Source organism: Tympanuchus pallidicinctus, unplaced genomic scaffold, assembly GCF_026119805.1.
Source record: "Tympanuchus pallidicinctus isolate F22 unplaced genomic scaffold, pur_lepc_1.0 scaffold16, whole genome shotgun sequence".
Taxonomy (NCBI): Eukaryota; Metazoa; Chordata; class Aves; order Galliformes; family Phasianidae; genus Tympanuchus; species Tympanuchus pallidicinctus.
This window is the reverse complement of record NW_026294679.1, coordinates 29501950-29517939: the sequence shown is the minus strand read 5'-3', so window position 1 is coordinate 29517939 and position 15990 is coordinate 29501950. Positions and strand designations below refer to the sequence as shown.

At 37.4% G+C, this 15990-nt stretch overlaps 1 protein-coding gene across 16 annotated transcripts in view; it reads right to left on the bottom strand.

Annotated features, from left to right (window-relative positions):
- The window catches only part of SHLD2 (shieldin complex subunit 2), a 36975-nt gene that overhangs the window by 12142 nt on the left and 8843 nt on the right, over positions 1 to 15990 (bottom strand). For 5 of the 16 annotated variants that reach the window (XR_008205359.1, XM_052678163.1, XM_052678164.1 and 2 more), the window contains 3 exons: positions 5480 to 5526; positions 1460 to 3888; positions 102 to 209 (listed from right to left, as the gene is read on the bottom strand). Coding sequence is in view for 15 of the 16 variants with exons in the window: in XM_052678163.1 (XP_052534123.1) it covers positions 102 to 209; positions 1460 to 2987 (1636 nt within the window). In the remaining variant the exon portion in view is untranslated. The other 11 variants (XM_052678167.1, XM_052678165.1, XM_052678159.1 and 8 more) reach the window with 11 other exon arrangements.

The window sequence follows — 15990 nt, the reverse complement described above, 5'->3', positions numbered from 1 at the left end:
GCCTGCATTTCTACTTTTATCTACATATGAGGCATTGCCAATAAACGCATTACTTCAAACTAGTATTTTAACACAAGGAAACTTATGCATTATTATCTTACATTCTTCTGGATTAAGAACTGAGTAGTTCCCCAGATTCAGTAACTGACTGGTAAATGTAGACTGCAGCATTATTTCTCCATACCAGTGATTCTCATACATCATGATATCTGCAAGAAAAAAACAACCTTATTAATTCATGTGCAAACTGTATTGAAGTACCATACTTATTTTCTCAGCTACAGAACCCAGAATCTTGACTTTGGCTCCACATCAGAACTTTACTTTTGACTCTCCCCTCTTTAGCTTGCTATTTTCAGTCTCTCATCATCTGCTATGTCTTCTTCATTCTCAACTTGTTTGCCTGCCCTCTCTCTCTCTCTGCCTTATGCCTTCTTCACTACCAAAGACACACTGCATCTTAGTGTGCAACACACCTATGGCTGACATTGATATATGCAAGGGACTTGCACAAAAACGTGGGAAAAGCACATACACAAATTTAGTCATTCAAACTGCTAAATTTAATTGGCTGCAAGATGGCAGGAAGGTGCCAAAGCTGTAACACCACCCACAGGAGTGATCATATGAAGTAAGAATTTCAGAGATATCACTTTGAAGCACAGTGATTTTTCTAATCTACCAACATCCCTTCAGAAGACTTAATCAATTTGTTCATTTGCTTGGCTTTATCCTTCATATAAAATATTTAATAGCCCAACTGCAAGCGTTGTATAAGCAAAATTGCTAAGCTATTACAGTGCAACATTTCTGGCAAGTAATATAGTACTGAGGTTACCTAGAAACACTTTTGATGTATTTGGGAGTAAGCAAGTCTAAGCAGAGAACAAAGCTCACCTTATCTTCAATTGCTTTAAGATAACTACCAGTGCAATGTAAGTGCTTACTTTAAGAACTCTTGTTAACAAAGAGATGTAGGCATCTTTAAGGTATCATTGAGCTATTCAAAGAAAAGTAATCCTATACTTTTTTTTTTTTACTTTTTTTTTTTTTGCAAAAACTGAACATTTAGATAGCTATAAAGTTCTTATCAACCCCAGACCTAGATTAGATGCAATGTAGTTTTCTATTTTATTGCATTCTCTTAACAAAGGGAGCTCCTAATATGTATTAACAAGTACAAAGCATTCATCAGTACATGTCTTCATATGCTGCAGAGAAGTTCAAAAGAAGAAATAACTAACGTCTGGTCTGTAACAGCACTTTTGCCTTAAAACATGGACAGGTTAAACTGTCAGGATGACCACAATAATTCAAACTGACAATGAGCGATATGAGTGATACAAGTGATGTTAGAAAAACTGACAGATGGTTAGGCATAATTCCAAGTTACACACTGGTCTACTTCCAATGGGCATTTAAGATCCATATTTAAAAACAAACCAAAACCACTTCTCACCTGTAAGTAATACGACATCTCCAGGAAACACAGTGAGCGACCAAAACGCAGCACCACGCCACAGCACCACCTTTCTCTTAGTTCCTGACTGATCAATAACTACAATTGTTGCTACAGGAACTTTACATGAAGATTTGGGTCTGGTCTTCATCTGTATTTCTTTGATAAGACACGGGTGTACTACGGTGACCAAAACATTGTACTTCTGATTTTTGCAGCAGCAGTCCTTAAGTGGTGATACTAATTTCCCTTGAGGCTTGAACTCCATCCACTCTTGACCCACCGCCATTCCAGGACCGGATGGGGAAGAATTCAATTTAGCTCTCTTTGATTTAAGCTGCCTTTTAAATGTTGTGTTAAAAATATGAAAAAGATCTTCAGACTTGTGGGCTCTTTTATAAGAGTTCTTACGAGAGCTTTCTACTTGAGAGCACAGTATCCCCGAGCTCAATGGTTCAATATGGATTTCATTTATGAATTGCCCAGCAGGAACTTTACATTCATGAGACTCCCCTGCATTTTCATTAGAGCTTTTTTCTCTTCTTGTGTCTTCAAAGCCAATGTTTTTCTCATCACCATCAGAACTGAAAAGTTCAGGGGAACTTGTATACTCCTGCTTACACTCATTTTCAGCCAAACAGAGACATCTTCCAGCACCAGATTCCAATTGGTAGTCATCACATTGCCTTTCTTCATGCTTACTCTGTCCTTCTATCTTCAATAGTTCTACGGTTCTTTTCCGCATCTCATTCTGGCTCTTAAAGTGATCCTGTGCAAAAGCAGCTACCTGACTTGAAGTCATTATGCTACGAAATTCAGTATCAGTCGACACTGCAAGATCTGAACAGTCACTCAATTCTCCTTTTGCTTTTGACTCTTGATTTTGGGGGAAAAACATATTTAGATATCTACTTAAATGTTCATGGTGATCATTTCTGTGATTCGATTCAACACCTTGTTCCACAGAGCTTAGGTGTATGTTGATCTGCTTTGTACTACCAACCAGATCAGAAATGTCAGAGTCCCTAATTCTTAAGTGACTGGATTTTCTTTCAGTGAAGTCTGAACAACTGCCATGTGATTGTTCATCCTGTCTACCTGATTTCACAAGTATCTGAGGGAGGCAATCTGCAGCCTCATCTGTGTGTGCACTTATGTGCCCATCTTTGGATATTTGAAAATCAGAATAAATTAAACCTCTTGTCTTTTGGGATGAAGTAGCACAAGTTACTACCACAGGTACAAAAGATTTCAAACACTCCTTTTCTACCATTAATCTCTTCTGTTTAGACTGCTGAGAGCTGTAATCATTTGTGGGAACTGCTGTGACTACAGAGTTTCCTGCTTGAAACACTAAATGGTCAGTACCTTTGTCTTCTTCATTAAAAAGATTGTGTATATCATAGGAACAGTGGAGTTCTTTCCACTTCTCAACAGCAGGTACTGAACTACTTTGTTCCGACACATCTAGCAGGCTTGAAATACTGGGTGCTCCAACAAAAATATGAATTTGAGGTCTTTCTGACATTTTTTTTTTTTAAACTTTAAACAGTGTGATTTACACAGTAACTACAATACTAAATGCTGCCAAAAATTATATGCAAACTTTTCCTTATTTTAAGGTATATAAATTTTGAAGGAATATTTAACCGCTGATAGAAAACATCACTTAAAGTCTACACATTTAAATGCACGATTTAAAAAAATGGAAGTTACTTCCTGTTTACTTACTTTACAAGTAAGTAAAGAATACTAACTCATTTCTCATCCTTATACTTGGAAACATGGCAGATGTAGACTTGTAGTGAAGATCAGAATGTAATGAATAGATCCTAACAAAGATCTCAGGAATCAAATTTTATTAGTAGTTCACTCATGACATGAGCAGACCTGTGTTCAGATATCATAAACATAACTTAAAATTATAAATAATAAAAATAGAGCTACTTTTGGTTAATTTAGAGGAATTTGGTAGAAATGCATGATTTTACACAGCTATAAATTAACAAGCCTGGTTTAGCAGAAAACCCACAACATTAGGTCAACTAATATTTTAAGGCCAGGTCTCAGGATATTACCAATAACTTTATAAATATTTAATAAAAACTAAGTAGTCAGTGTAGATTGAGCAAATGATTTAGAAGTTAATTCATATTTTTTATCATGCTGTCCAAGTTCCTAGCTTTTCCAGCTTGTTAAAAAAAAAAATTTAGCTCACACTAAGAAAAAATACTTTTTTCTCTTAAGATATCTGCTAAGCAGTCGTTTTAAAATACTCAGATACAGCTAAAAGCATTGTATGCATTAAAATGCAGGCACCTAACGGCATGTTTAAGTTTTAGCAGCAGTGTTAATCAGAGCTGTCATAGCAGGAATTCTGTGAAGGTAGGAAACAGAGCACCAGCTGAGAAATTCAGGAACTAATCCAGCTGCAAACAGAAGAAACAGCATTAAAACAGACACAGCAATCAAAAATACAGGTTGCTCTGGAAGTAATGCCTCATAACACCATTCTCAGCTTTAAAGCATTATTTTTCAACATAGTCACCACCATTCGTTGTGCATTTTCACCAGCAACCAATGACAGGCTGCACACCGTGCTCACAAATATCTGCACCAGTGGAGATAACGGACTGATCACTGCTGAAATGTAGCATCCACCACCTCACTGTGCTCACACCCACTCTTTAGGCTCCATAAATGTCCAGCAAGCATCAATGAATGCCAGTGGGTGTCATTGTATCTGCATGGCAGAATTCAATTCCACACCTTTGTTTCATCCGTGTCAGGCGCCATTCCGTCAGACTGCCCTTCTGCTGCCATCTGTTACACAGCAACAAAACATACTGCAGTGTTGGTGGGAAGGCTCAACCTCTACTGCCGTATCACCAAAATCCTCTTCTGACATCAAGAGCTGAGAAAAAATGGGAGGCATTACTTTCGGAGCAGTACTCACAGTAGCACTTTTCAGTTCGCCCTTAACTGCCGTTTCCTTAACAATCCACTAGGGGTCGATAAACCTGCACATTCAAATGCTCATAGCAACAAGAAAAACTACAAACATCCCGGCAGTCTAAACCCAGGTGTCTTACAGATGCAACTGAGGAAACAGCATACAGCCACCGAGATCAGTCAGAACACAGCACATAAAGAAAAGTTACAAAACACAGCAAATGACACTACAGTCACTTAAGCTCGCCTGCAAAATAAATCATACTTAACCTGGAGCACATTTCTATATTTATGCATTTAAATTACTGCTTGAAGGAATGCAACTTTTGAAGGACAATTATCGTATGTGTGGAAGCTGTATATTACATAACTATGGAATGATAAAACACTAATAAGCAAGAAGAATCACCAGTTCAACATAGAAAATAATAATGGATCAGTAAGAAAGGAAAGAAAGGCAGATGAATTATTCAGGGACAATAGCAGTGGAGAGTCAACATAGTATGGCTAGGGTGCAGTTGGACTTCATGATCTTGAAAATCTTTTCCAACCCCAGCTATTCTACGAATTTATGACAGTGAGGCTGAATCCTTAAACAAGTTAAGAGATAGGTAGGAAAAAAAGACCTCCAGTGCACAACACAAAATAATTTCAAGAAAAGATCCACCACAACCAACAGAACTTGTTACTCCTATTTTATGCGAACTTCAGAACTGTAATCTGACTGGAAAGACTAAATTCTTTCCTCCATTTCAAACTTTGTCTACTACCAGCTTTTTTTTTTTTTATTTAAGTTATGTCAGTACAGTCACTACAGATGGGTATCCTTTTAAAGCAAGTACCCTATAATGTAATGTTAGGTCTAGTAAGAAGGAAGAGATACATGAGATGTTGAAACAAATTACAAAGATCTCTTCTACATGTGCTATAACACAAAAGAACTTAAGTTCTGACACCATCTGTGCTATTTCTGAAGCATTTAGCAGAGATTAGCAAAATAATATCAACGGGCTTTGTGAGGAACAGTTCCTTCTTTTCAAGTAACTTTTACAAGGGCTGAATACAAACCTGCCACAGGTGCTCCAGTCCTGCAGTCCATTGCTTGTCCTTTTGACCTGCAAGAGATATCAGAGGCTTTTCTCAATTCCACTAGAAAACCTCAACCATTTGTACATCAAACCTTCAGCAAACTATGTGTTCCAGTAAAAATAATTTACTTAACTATTTTCTATACTCTCAGAGTAGGCCAGCAGAATGCTCAGAAGAGCTCTTAATAAGGAAATAAAAAATAGGATTCAATTGCACTGTCAATGAGCCCACCAATATCAGTCTTTTATGAGTTCTGGGGACACTGGAAGGGCAATTTGGCTGCTGAGGAGAGATAATAAGACATGTAGAGGCTAGTTTATAGGGCTGGAGTTGCAAGAGCTTTCAGTGACTGAATTAGATATAAAGTGGGTATTCTTGGTATAATTGTCTTTATAAAAACGTAGTTACTACTATGAAGCTACCTTTCAGACTCCCTTTCTCTAGACTGAACAAACCAAAGGACATCAGCCACTCCCCCGTATGTCTTTCCTTCACCATCTTAAGAGAGCATTGAAATAAGGGCTACAATAGTTTTATGTACCTTTTATAACGTGGCACCAAACCCGCACCCAATACTCATGGTGAGGCCCCACAGCACAGCAGGACAATCCCTGCCCTCACCCAGTGGCAGTGCTGGGCCTGACAAACCCTTTGGGCTCCCAAGGCACACAACTGGCTCGTGTTCAAGTTGCTGTTACCAGAACGCCCAGATTCCTTTCTGCAAAACAGCTCTCCAGCCTCTTGTCCCACACTTGTACTTTTTTTTCCCTGCCACCTTTACAGATATGTTGTGTGCAGAGTTAAGCTTTCTTCAATTTCCCAATTCCAAAATTTCTCCAAACTTTTTTTTTTTTTTCCACTTCATAGATTTCTGTAGGATATTACATCAAAACAATTGAATCTTGCTACTACTTAGCAAATTTCTGCTTCATTGATATTTTCAATACCTTCAAATTTGATTTGTCTTCAGAGCTTAGAAATGGTTGGTCTCCACCTTGCCCACAGCAGAGGGTTTGAGGTAGATGATCTTTAGGGTGCCTTCCAATCCAAGCCACTCTATAATTCTAGGCATTTCCCAGCTCACCTAATGAGCCCACTAGCAAATGACCTTGTTTGGCAATTTGAGTGATTTGCTAGATCAAAATCACCAGCCACAGTGTCAATAATAGACAGTGATTATAAAATGATTATAATCACCTCTGTCTTGAAATGAAAAATACTTTTAAATAGTTTGGGCAAATTCCCCATAGGTAAAATTGTTTAAAGAATCATTATTATGCCATCTTTAGAACAACATTAGTATTTATTTAATGAATTTTGCTACCAAAGTTCTCTGCCTTGCTCTAGAGAGAAAGAAGAATTACTATTAATCTTAAAAAAAAATGCAGAAAATGGACAGTCTAATAATATTACAGACACTACTATCACAAATTAAATGTTTGTTTTTTAAATTGTGTATTTAAGTGATCCGACAGGCTGAGGGAGCTGGGCTTGTACTGCCTGGAGGAAAGAAGGCTGCGGGGTGACCTCACTGCAGCCTTTCAGTACCTAAAGGGAGCCTACAAACAGGAGGGGAATCAACTCTTTGAAAGGATTGATAACAGCAGGACAAGGGGAAATGGTTTGAAGTTGAGGGAGGGGAGATTTAGGTTGGATGTCAGGAAGAAATTCTTTACGGAGAGAGTGGTGAGGTGCTGGAACAGCTGCCCAGAGAGGCTGTGGATGCCCCGTCCCTGGAGGTGTTCAAGGCCAGGCTGGATGGGGCCCTGGGCAGCCTGGTCTGGTATTAAATGTGGAGGTTGGTGGCCCTGAATGTGGCAGAGGGTTGGAGATTCATGATCTTTGAGATCCCTTTCAACCCAGGACATTGTGTATGATTCTGTGTGAAATCTGTGGATAGAAAGGGGTTAACTATGAAGATAACAGGAGCTAAAGCTTGTAAAGATAACAAAAAACTGAATACACATATCCATTATATCTGTTAATTATTACACTATTTCTTAATTTGTGAAAAGGTTCTTTATCTGTAGAGCCAATAAAAGCCTACCTTTTTATCTCTGAAATGGTCAGAGTCTGATTGACTGGTCAATGATCTTTTAAAAACTGTAGCTACATCAGCAAGTTTCACATTTGCAAGACACTGCAGCTAAACATTAGTACATGTACTGCAAGAAATACATCATGGTACACAATATCTCCTTCAACGTACACAGCAAGACAGGAATTTTTAAAATTAACAGTTTTTAAAATGCACAACTACTTCACTAAATGTTAAATCAGAGTAATTTGTTGTGTATAGGACAAAATATCCAGACTTGCTTGAAAATTCCTCTTCTGATAGAGGTACTCCAGAAACTTTTTGTGAAGCTAAGTACCCCCCAAACTACCTTAAAAAAATTGCTTTTATTCCCTATTTTACTCTTCATTAAAGGTGTCCACTCACTACAATAATCACTTGAGCATTAGGCCAAAGTAATTTAAAGGGAGCAGGAGCATGACAGATTCAGCTGCTCATCAGTTGTGATGAATGATAGTCATAGGCATAAATTCCTGATTTTCAAAATGATATGCAAGTAATATGTCATCAGGGCTTTACTGTTCTATGCACAGCAAGTTAGCTGCAGAAGTTCTACCTCTAGGTAACAATTTTGTTGTCTTTTACACAGTAAGCTTCAAGCAATAAATAAAATTACACAGACAGTAATGTATCAGAAGATGAAGAATTAAAGCAATATTATGGAAACACGCATCTTTTCCCCTCTCAAATTCTTTATAAGATACAACTATGGAGTGTGCTCTTTTCACTTCTGATGTTGTTTGATTCTGAACATCTTAACCAGTATGTAGTTCATAACCTGATTCCTACAACATGAAAAATTCATTGGCCATTGCCTGTTGAAAATTTGGCTATTTAGAGAACAAATACATATAAGAAGGATATTTTAAATCTTAAATATGAGCTTTTTTACCCCTCTCTCTTTTGCATGGTTGATTCTACACTTCTAGCTGTAGTTAGAAGACAGTGGCACTGACCTAACAGAAAAACAACTCTTAATATCTATCTTCACAGCATTCACTTCCAGTTAAATTCACTCTGTAGTTTCTTTTCTTGAATAAAGTTATACTGTATGACTGTTAAGTAGAAAATGTCCAAAGATATACACCAGTCAAAGGAAAAATGGATGCAGAATGCTAACTATATCACAGGCAACAGACCTGTGATAACCTCAGAAGCCTGAGCCAACTGCATGCAGTGTAGTGACAGTTTCACACATTTTTACATTCTGAACAACACTGGGACAAAGATATGAACATACAACATGTCTGTGCAACTTGGCCAAGAAAAGAAAACAGCTCCAATCAAAAATATTTCTCTTACACTGCAATGAAGATGTTTTCTCTAAGTGTTTGGACTGTATATAGGTATTTATTCAACAGCTGCATTAGATATGAATGTAAAAATTTTTTTGAAACCAAAGTATGCAAAAAAATCTGACAACTTAAGCATTACACATTTCCAGTTCAGTCACTGAGATAACCCTTCTCGCCTGAGAACTGGAGTAAAGGGACTATGCTTTTTGATCATATTCATCAACTTCCTGCTTTGCAAGATCTTGTCTTTTAAGCAACAAACATTACTTATTGATTTTTGTTTTGCAATACACTAAAATCACATAATTAGAGATGAACAGTGTCTGTTACAAACAAAAGTAGTTAAAAGTTCTTTAGAACAGTGACCTTATGAGTAGGAAGGAAAGATAAAGGTAAAAGGTCAAAGATACACAGAAGCAATGTGCGTGTTTTAAAGAACATGCATTCTATAAACCCTTCACTTTGAGAACTATTTCAGAAAATTGAGCTACTATACTTTCTGCCAAGGAAAGACACTCCTCCAGATACTGCAGTATAGTCCAAAACTTCACAATTTAGAATTAAAATGTTGGGGGGAGGGGGAGGTGGTGATTTTTTTTTTTCCTCCCAGGAAAAAATAAAAGGTCAAGTCTGTAGAAAATTATCCACAAGCATAACTACCAGTAAAAACCTATTCCACAATTTAAATCTTCTGATAAACTGAAGTTGATACATAAATACAGGACATAAGATGAAAATGAGGCAGTTCGTCATTGTCAAAGAAACAAGATCTAGCAGCCCTTTACATCAGATTAACTGCCTGTATATTTATTAGCATTATGGTGAAAAAGAAAACATACAAGGCTTGCATCAGATTTTTATTTTCTTATTGTAAAAGTCTGGTTATTTTAAAAAGGCCAAATTATTTAATCAAGAGAACAATTTGTTTCCAAACTGAGTAACAACTCACTGACCTTTGTTTTAGTAAGGTTTTTTTAAATCTATTTTTAAGACAGTAAATGCCTTTCAATTTAACAATACAAACACCAGTGCTATTATACTGTGCTACAGACAACATGAATCAAGTACATCTTCCCATATAAACTTCCAAATTTAAAGGGAGTTTATAAAAAAAGATGGAGATTGACTTTTTACACAGTCTGATAGCGACTGGATAAGAGGGAATGGTTTTACACTAAAAGAGGGGAGGGTTAGGTTAGATGTTAGGAGGAAATTCCTCACTCAGAGGGTGGTGAGGCACTTGAACAGGCTGCTCAGAGAGGTTGCTGATGTCCCATCCCTGGAGATATTCAGGGTCAGACTGAACAGAGCTTTGAGCCATTTGATCTACATGGTGACAACCCTGTCCATTGTAGGGGACTGGAACTACAGTATTTTAAGGTCCCCTCCAAGCCAAGCAATTCTATGACATCTAATGCATTTCCCAAAGAAACCAAGATTCCACTTAGGTTCAAAACATGTAAGCTGGTATTTCATGTTTCATGGAAGTTTCTAATATCCATCTTCCACAGCCTGTATGCAGCACTTGGATTAACTGGTTGTAGCATACAAATAGCCATAATCAAAGGCTGCTCTCACAACTGCACTCACCACAGTGAGTCAAAAAATAGAGGTTACTCACCCATTTTGTATGTTGCTCCCACCCTACAGCAGGCAAAAAAATAACAATATTTTTTCTTTACAAAACATTGACTCAAAAAAGGAGAAGACTATAAAAACTGGAGATCAATGTTTCAGACAAGAGCTGTAGGTAAGACTGCCGTGCTTGTGCCTTTGCACTGTGGGAGACAGGGTGTTGAAAACCTACCTTTCCTAAAATGAACAAAGCCTTATGCAAATCAGTTGTCTGTAAGAGTTACTAAAATACCTTTCACTCTTCACAACTGGATACGTTAGCACTAGAGTTTAACAAAAAGTCACACTTCCTGTTGCATTCTGAAGTCAAGTGGTATATTTTTAACCTGTCAGAATCATTAAGCAACTCAAGCTACATGCTTGTTAACTCAAAAGGCCACCCACTCACCCAAAGGAGTCATAATAGCAATCACTAGGATCAAGCTGTGCTCAAAGACTGTGTAAAACTAGAAACTACTTGAACAGTTCTAGTAGGAACCAGATAACATACATGCCCACAAGAACTCTGTACACCAACAACTTACTAGTTTGTTCTCTTCCTCACTCTGTATGCAAGACCCCTCCATAAGAACAAGCAACCTTTCTATAAACAGGAACTAGTATATTTTTTGGCCAGACTGAGAATATGGTACCAGGCACCATTGGTACAGCCACGTTCTGAACATTTTAACTATGTATTCTGTATGCAATTACATCCTTCATGTAAGGTTATTAATTTACTTTTGTGTGGTACAACGTAACTTATGATTTTATGTATTAAACAGAAGATCTCTTGTGATACTTTCATAGCTCAGGAAGAAAGGAAAGGAGGCTTTATACAGTTTCTCCATAGATCTAAGACCTCAAAAGCATACAACATGCTTCTGATGTGAGTGCTGCACTTTAAACAAGTCAGATTTTTAATTACATGGGAGTGATACAGCAATAGTGATACAATACAGCAATTAGGATACAAGTCAGCTTTTGTTCTTGAAGATACAGAGAAAATTTGAGGCTAATTTGGACTCTCTCCTTCCCTCTGACTCCAAACAAATACATTTCAGCCTTAGCAACTGAAAGATATGATCTTAAAAGACAGCAAGACTCATTTCAGAGATAAAGCTACCTTTAGCAGCTATAACCTTCAGAGTAGGGCCAATCTGGTTCTATACAACAATGAATGGCACTACAGAGATCACAGATGGTTCACTGCACATCCTTGTTTCTTATTGTGGCTACAGAACCAATGTACCTGCCCTTTCTTTATAGGACCCCATGAACCAAGCAAACAGTTCCACCAGCATTATGGATAAGGAGTAAAGTTGTTAATTTACTACAGTGCTGCAGGGAAAAACAAAACAAAACAAAAGCAGGAAGATAAAATTTCAGAGTATTTTAAATTAAACTGCTTTAAAAATTCAAGACTCAAAAAGTTTAGAAGGTTTTTTTTTGTTTTGTTTTGTTTTTTAAGTATTTGCCTATCAAGAAATTAAGAAATGATTCATAAATGAAATTAATTGCCATTAGCTTTTTAACAGATAAGCCTTTCCATTTCAATGGTTTAGATAGATATTAGTTTAGCAAACTAGTTAAGCTTTAACAGAGAACAGGTGACACTGAGTAACTATCAACACAGCTGACTGAACCAAAGGTGCCTTTTAGACATAAATTTCCCCCATTTCAAAGGTAGGTAAAGTTCTTGCTCCCCAGCCACCCTCCCCCTAGTAACTAGAAGTAATTTGTACAACTTAGAAGTTGTAAATCACAATTTTTATTCTACTCAATAAAAAGTTATGTCCATAAATTTGCTAGAAGATGTCAACACTGGAGAAAATCCATCTATCACCGTGCACAAAATGCTTGAAGCATTGGTATATATAGCCTATACAAACATCTGTTCCCACAGTAATCCAGCAATCCAAACCTACCTCTGACAAAATCAAAAACCTCAAGATGAGGTGTTAGAAATCATCTTTTATCTTCCTCTACTGTGTTAAGTCCTCAACAGCGTAACTACTGATTAAAGCCTTCTTGTATCTTTATTATTCTCAGTAAAGATATATCTTCTCCTCGCTGTATTAGTGTTAGAGGCAATACTCAATTACTCTTTGTACCAAAACAGTATTACTCTATTGTTGGGCACTCCATTGCCTTTAATTCAATAACTTTCTAACATAAAACTATTACTTACAGTACTACACAGTCCTCATTATTGAGCTGTATTACATTAAGGGTGAGAACAGCTTCATCCACCTGCTGCATTACAAGTAGCTTATCTGAACAGTCTTTAAAACCATTTATTTCACTTACATTTTTTTCATCCTTGGGAATATTCTAGACACCCCCAGTTCTTCCCTCAAACAGCTTGGGATAAAACTGAGCCACATAACTGCATGCTCATCACATTCACTCATGCTAGCAACCCAATTTAAGGAGGAATAATCTTCAGTGAGAGAAGATGGTGCTCTGCATAACAGAAGATGATCAGTCTTAGTACCAAAAATTGACAAGACCAGTAGAAAAACAAAACATGAAGAAACTCAAAATGCCTGAAGGATGTAGCGTATAATCAGCTATTGTCTTGAGTACAGAACAATTAATGAGTAAATACACATTGTTTTTGTCTTTCCCAAGAAATTCACAATTAAAATCCATTTGTGAGCTCTTAAGAAGATAGCAGATAAAGCAGAAAAACAAAAAACTATTACATTAAACATACCACCTACTATCTTTTTCCAGATACTTGCAACCTTTACAACTGATCAAAGAACAAAATGTACTGCTTGTTGAATTCTTATCTCTGCTGATATTCTGAGTTACTTGACATGTCACTGCAAATCCTACACTGATGTTTCTAATTCTATACGGAGAGACTTATCTTGCTGGTAAAACCAATATACCATGCAAATCAGGAGACATGAGCTCTTAACAACTTAACATGAAATGAAATATAACCACACATCATTCAACACAATCATTTTGAAACACTGGAACAGAAAAGATATCTAAGAATTAAAGACAAACAGCTGAAGTATCAGCACAAACCTGAAAAGCAAGTAGAGATGCAGTTTATGGTATAGATATCAGAAGTAACTGAAAATATATCTTTCCCAAAACAAAGATTAATGTTCAACAGATAAGATATTCAGTAACAAATGAGCAAATGTTCATTGATGTTTGAAGCTTCTGTCAAGAACTCCTATAACATCACAACATAAGGTACAAAGTATTATAAGCTGTGGCTGCCAACAGAAAAATCATGCAGAAAACTGAACATCTGGATCACTGTAAAAAACAAAAACCAAACAACTCGCAATAAAACATGGGACCAAGCATTTAATCCCCATGAAGAATGAGCAAATATTTGGTTTGATAGGGAATGAAGAGTAAAGCATCCAAAGCACTGCCATCTTAAGCTGTAATGCTGGTTAAAAGCTGTAAAAATGTGAGAGAAAAAAGGTATCAGCATAACACTGAAAGAGTTAAGAACCTCGAAATCTGATTATGCATTTGATTTCTGTACACTGACATCACTTGATTTTTTTTCCTCAACCTGTAAAACCCACATTCCATTCTTCCAGCTGTAAAGGAAACTAAAATTCTAATCCCAAATGGGAACAACCTGGCAGACCCTTTTACTTACATCTACCCCTTTAACTTGGGAAATCAAATGTTTTAAAGAAGTGTTTACAGAATCACAGAATTGTAGGGGTTGGAAGGGACCTCCAGAGATCATCGAGTCCAACCCCCCTGCCAAAGCAGGTTCCCTACAGCAGGTCGCACAGGTCGGCATCCAGGCAGCTCTTGAACATCTCCAGAGAAGGAGACTCCACCACCTCCCTGGGCAGCCTGTTCCAGTGCTCCGTCACCTCACTGTAAAGAAGTTCTTGCGCACAGTTTCCGGCCGTTTCCCCTTGTCCTGTCTCCATTCACCACTGAAAAGAGACTGGCCTCACCATTCTGCCCCCCACACCTTAGATATTTATAGACCTGGATCAGGTCCCCTCTCAGTCTTCTTTTCTCAAGGCTGAACACACCCAGTTCACTCAGCCTTTCTTCAATTTACCTTAATCCAGGTACATTTCATGTCTGAGGTTCTGACCCTGGAAGCCATTCAACGCCCAAATACTACTTTCCAAGTATCCCTCAAATGGCACATTGTTTAGGAGACATCTTGAACAGCCTGAGTTGGCAAGTAAAAACAGAAAACATCCTTCAGCAGCATCCTGCACTGATAAGAAACGCAAAGGCATGTGTATTGCTGTATCAAAGAGTGGTGTTACACCAAGTTAGTATTTCTTCCCATAGTCACAGCCTTACTTAAGACAGCTTTATGAAAGAAAGGTCTTGATTCAAACATAAATTTCAGAAACCAATCTCACTGAGATGTTAGTATTCTGCAAAGAGGTGAAAAAATCTTAAGAGGCTTGAAGGGACTGTAAATCACCTATTCAGCTGCTAACCTTAGATGAAGCAAAGCAGTTTTAAGGGGGACCAAAGCTGTTCCTGTTAGAAGGTTATAATAGGTTTTCCATATTCCATTAGATTGCCAATCTAGATCCAGGCTCCACAACAAATTTGCCACCACACTCTGTACTAGTAACAGTACTCACTGTAATTTAAGACTGGTCCAATTCCAGTATCTTTGGAAGGAAATACTGAATTCATAGGTCAAGAGCTAGATGCCAACCGCAGTACTATTGGTGGAAAGCCTGCCACTGATCTTCCAGATTAATAATGCTTAACAAACATTGATGAAATAAAAGATTTGATCCTACTCTAGAAAGGAAAAGACCTCGTGGCTGACAAGTCAAAGCTCTGTCTACTGAGGTCACCTTGCTGTACACCGGAAGATAAGGGAATAACTAAACTACACCATGTTACTGCAACAGGGTCAATTTAGGATTGGCAGTTAATGATCTGACAGGGAAAGTCACTTTGGTCTCTATGTCTCCAGAGTTTATATCCTCTAATGATCTACTTTGGATGGCAAAACAAAACAGAAAAAGCGTACTAATGTAGCCCAAGAAATGATGCTGTTTTCAACTGATCTAACAGGACTTCTCAGCACACTCAAAGTCACAATCATATCTACACTGGCATATTCCCAAGCAATTCATGCCAATTCCAATATCTATTTCCTTTGAGTAGTTTCACCTCACTCAGCACATTAGCAAGTAAACTTTATAACAAAATATAGCCAAAGATCAAGTTATATTACCTACTCCACCCGCCATCCTCTGAAGTGGTAGATAAAGACTTCCTGAAAAAAATATTTCAGACATGCTAAACAAATAACTGAAATCTGTTAGAAAAACCTACTTTCTATTCGACAACCACTCTCATTCAAACAAATGCACCAAAATAATGTACAGAGGCAGCTACAGAGAGCATGTGCTGTTCCCACAGGGAAAGCTTTGCTCATTTCCCTAGTACTCTTTCAATCCAATAGAAGCTGGAAATTTTACATAAGCTCATTTTTTCATCAATTCTTATAAAAACAT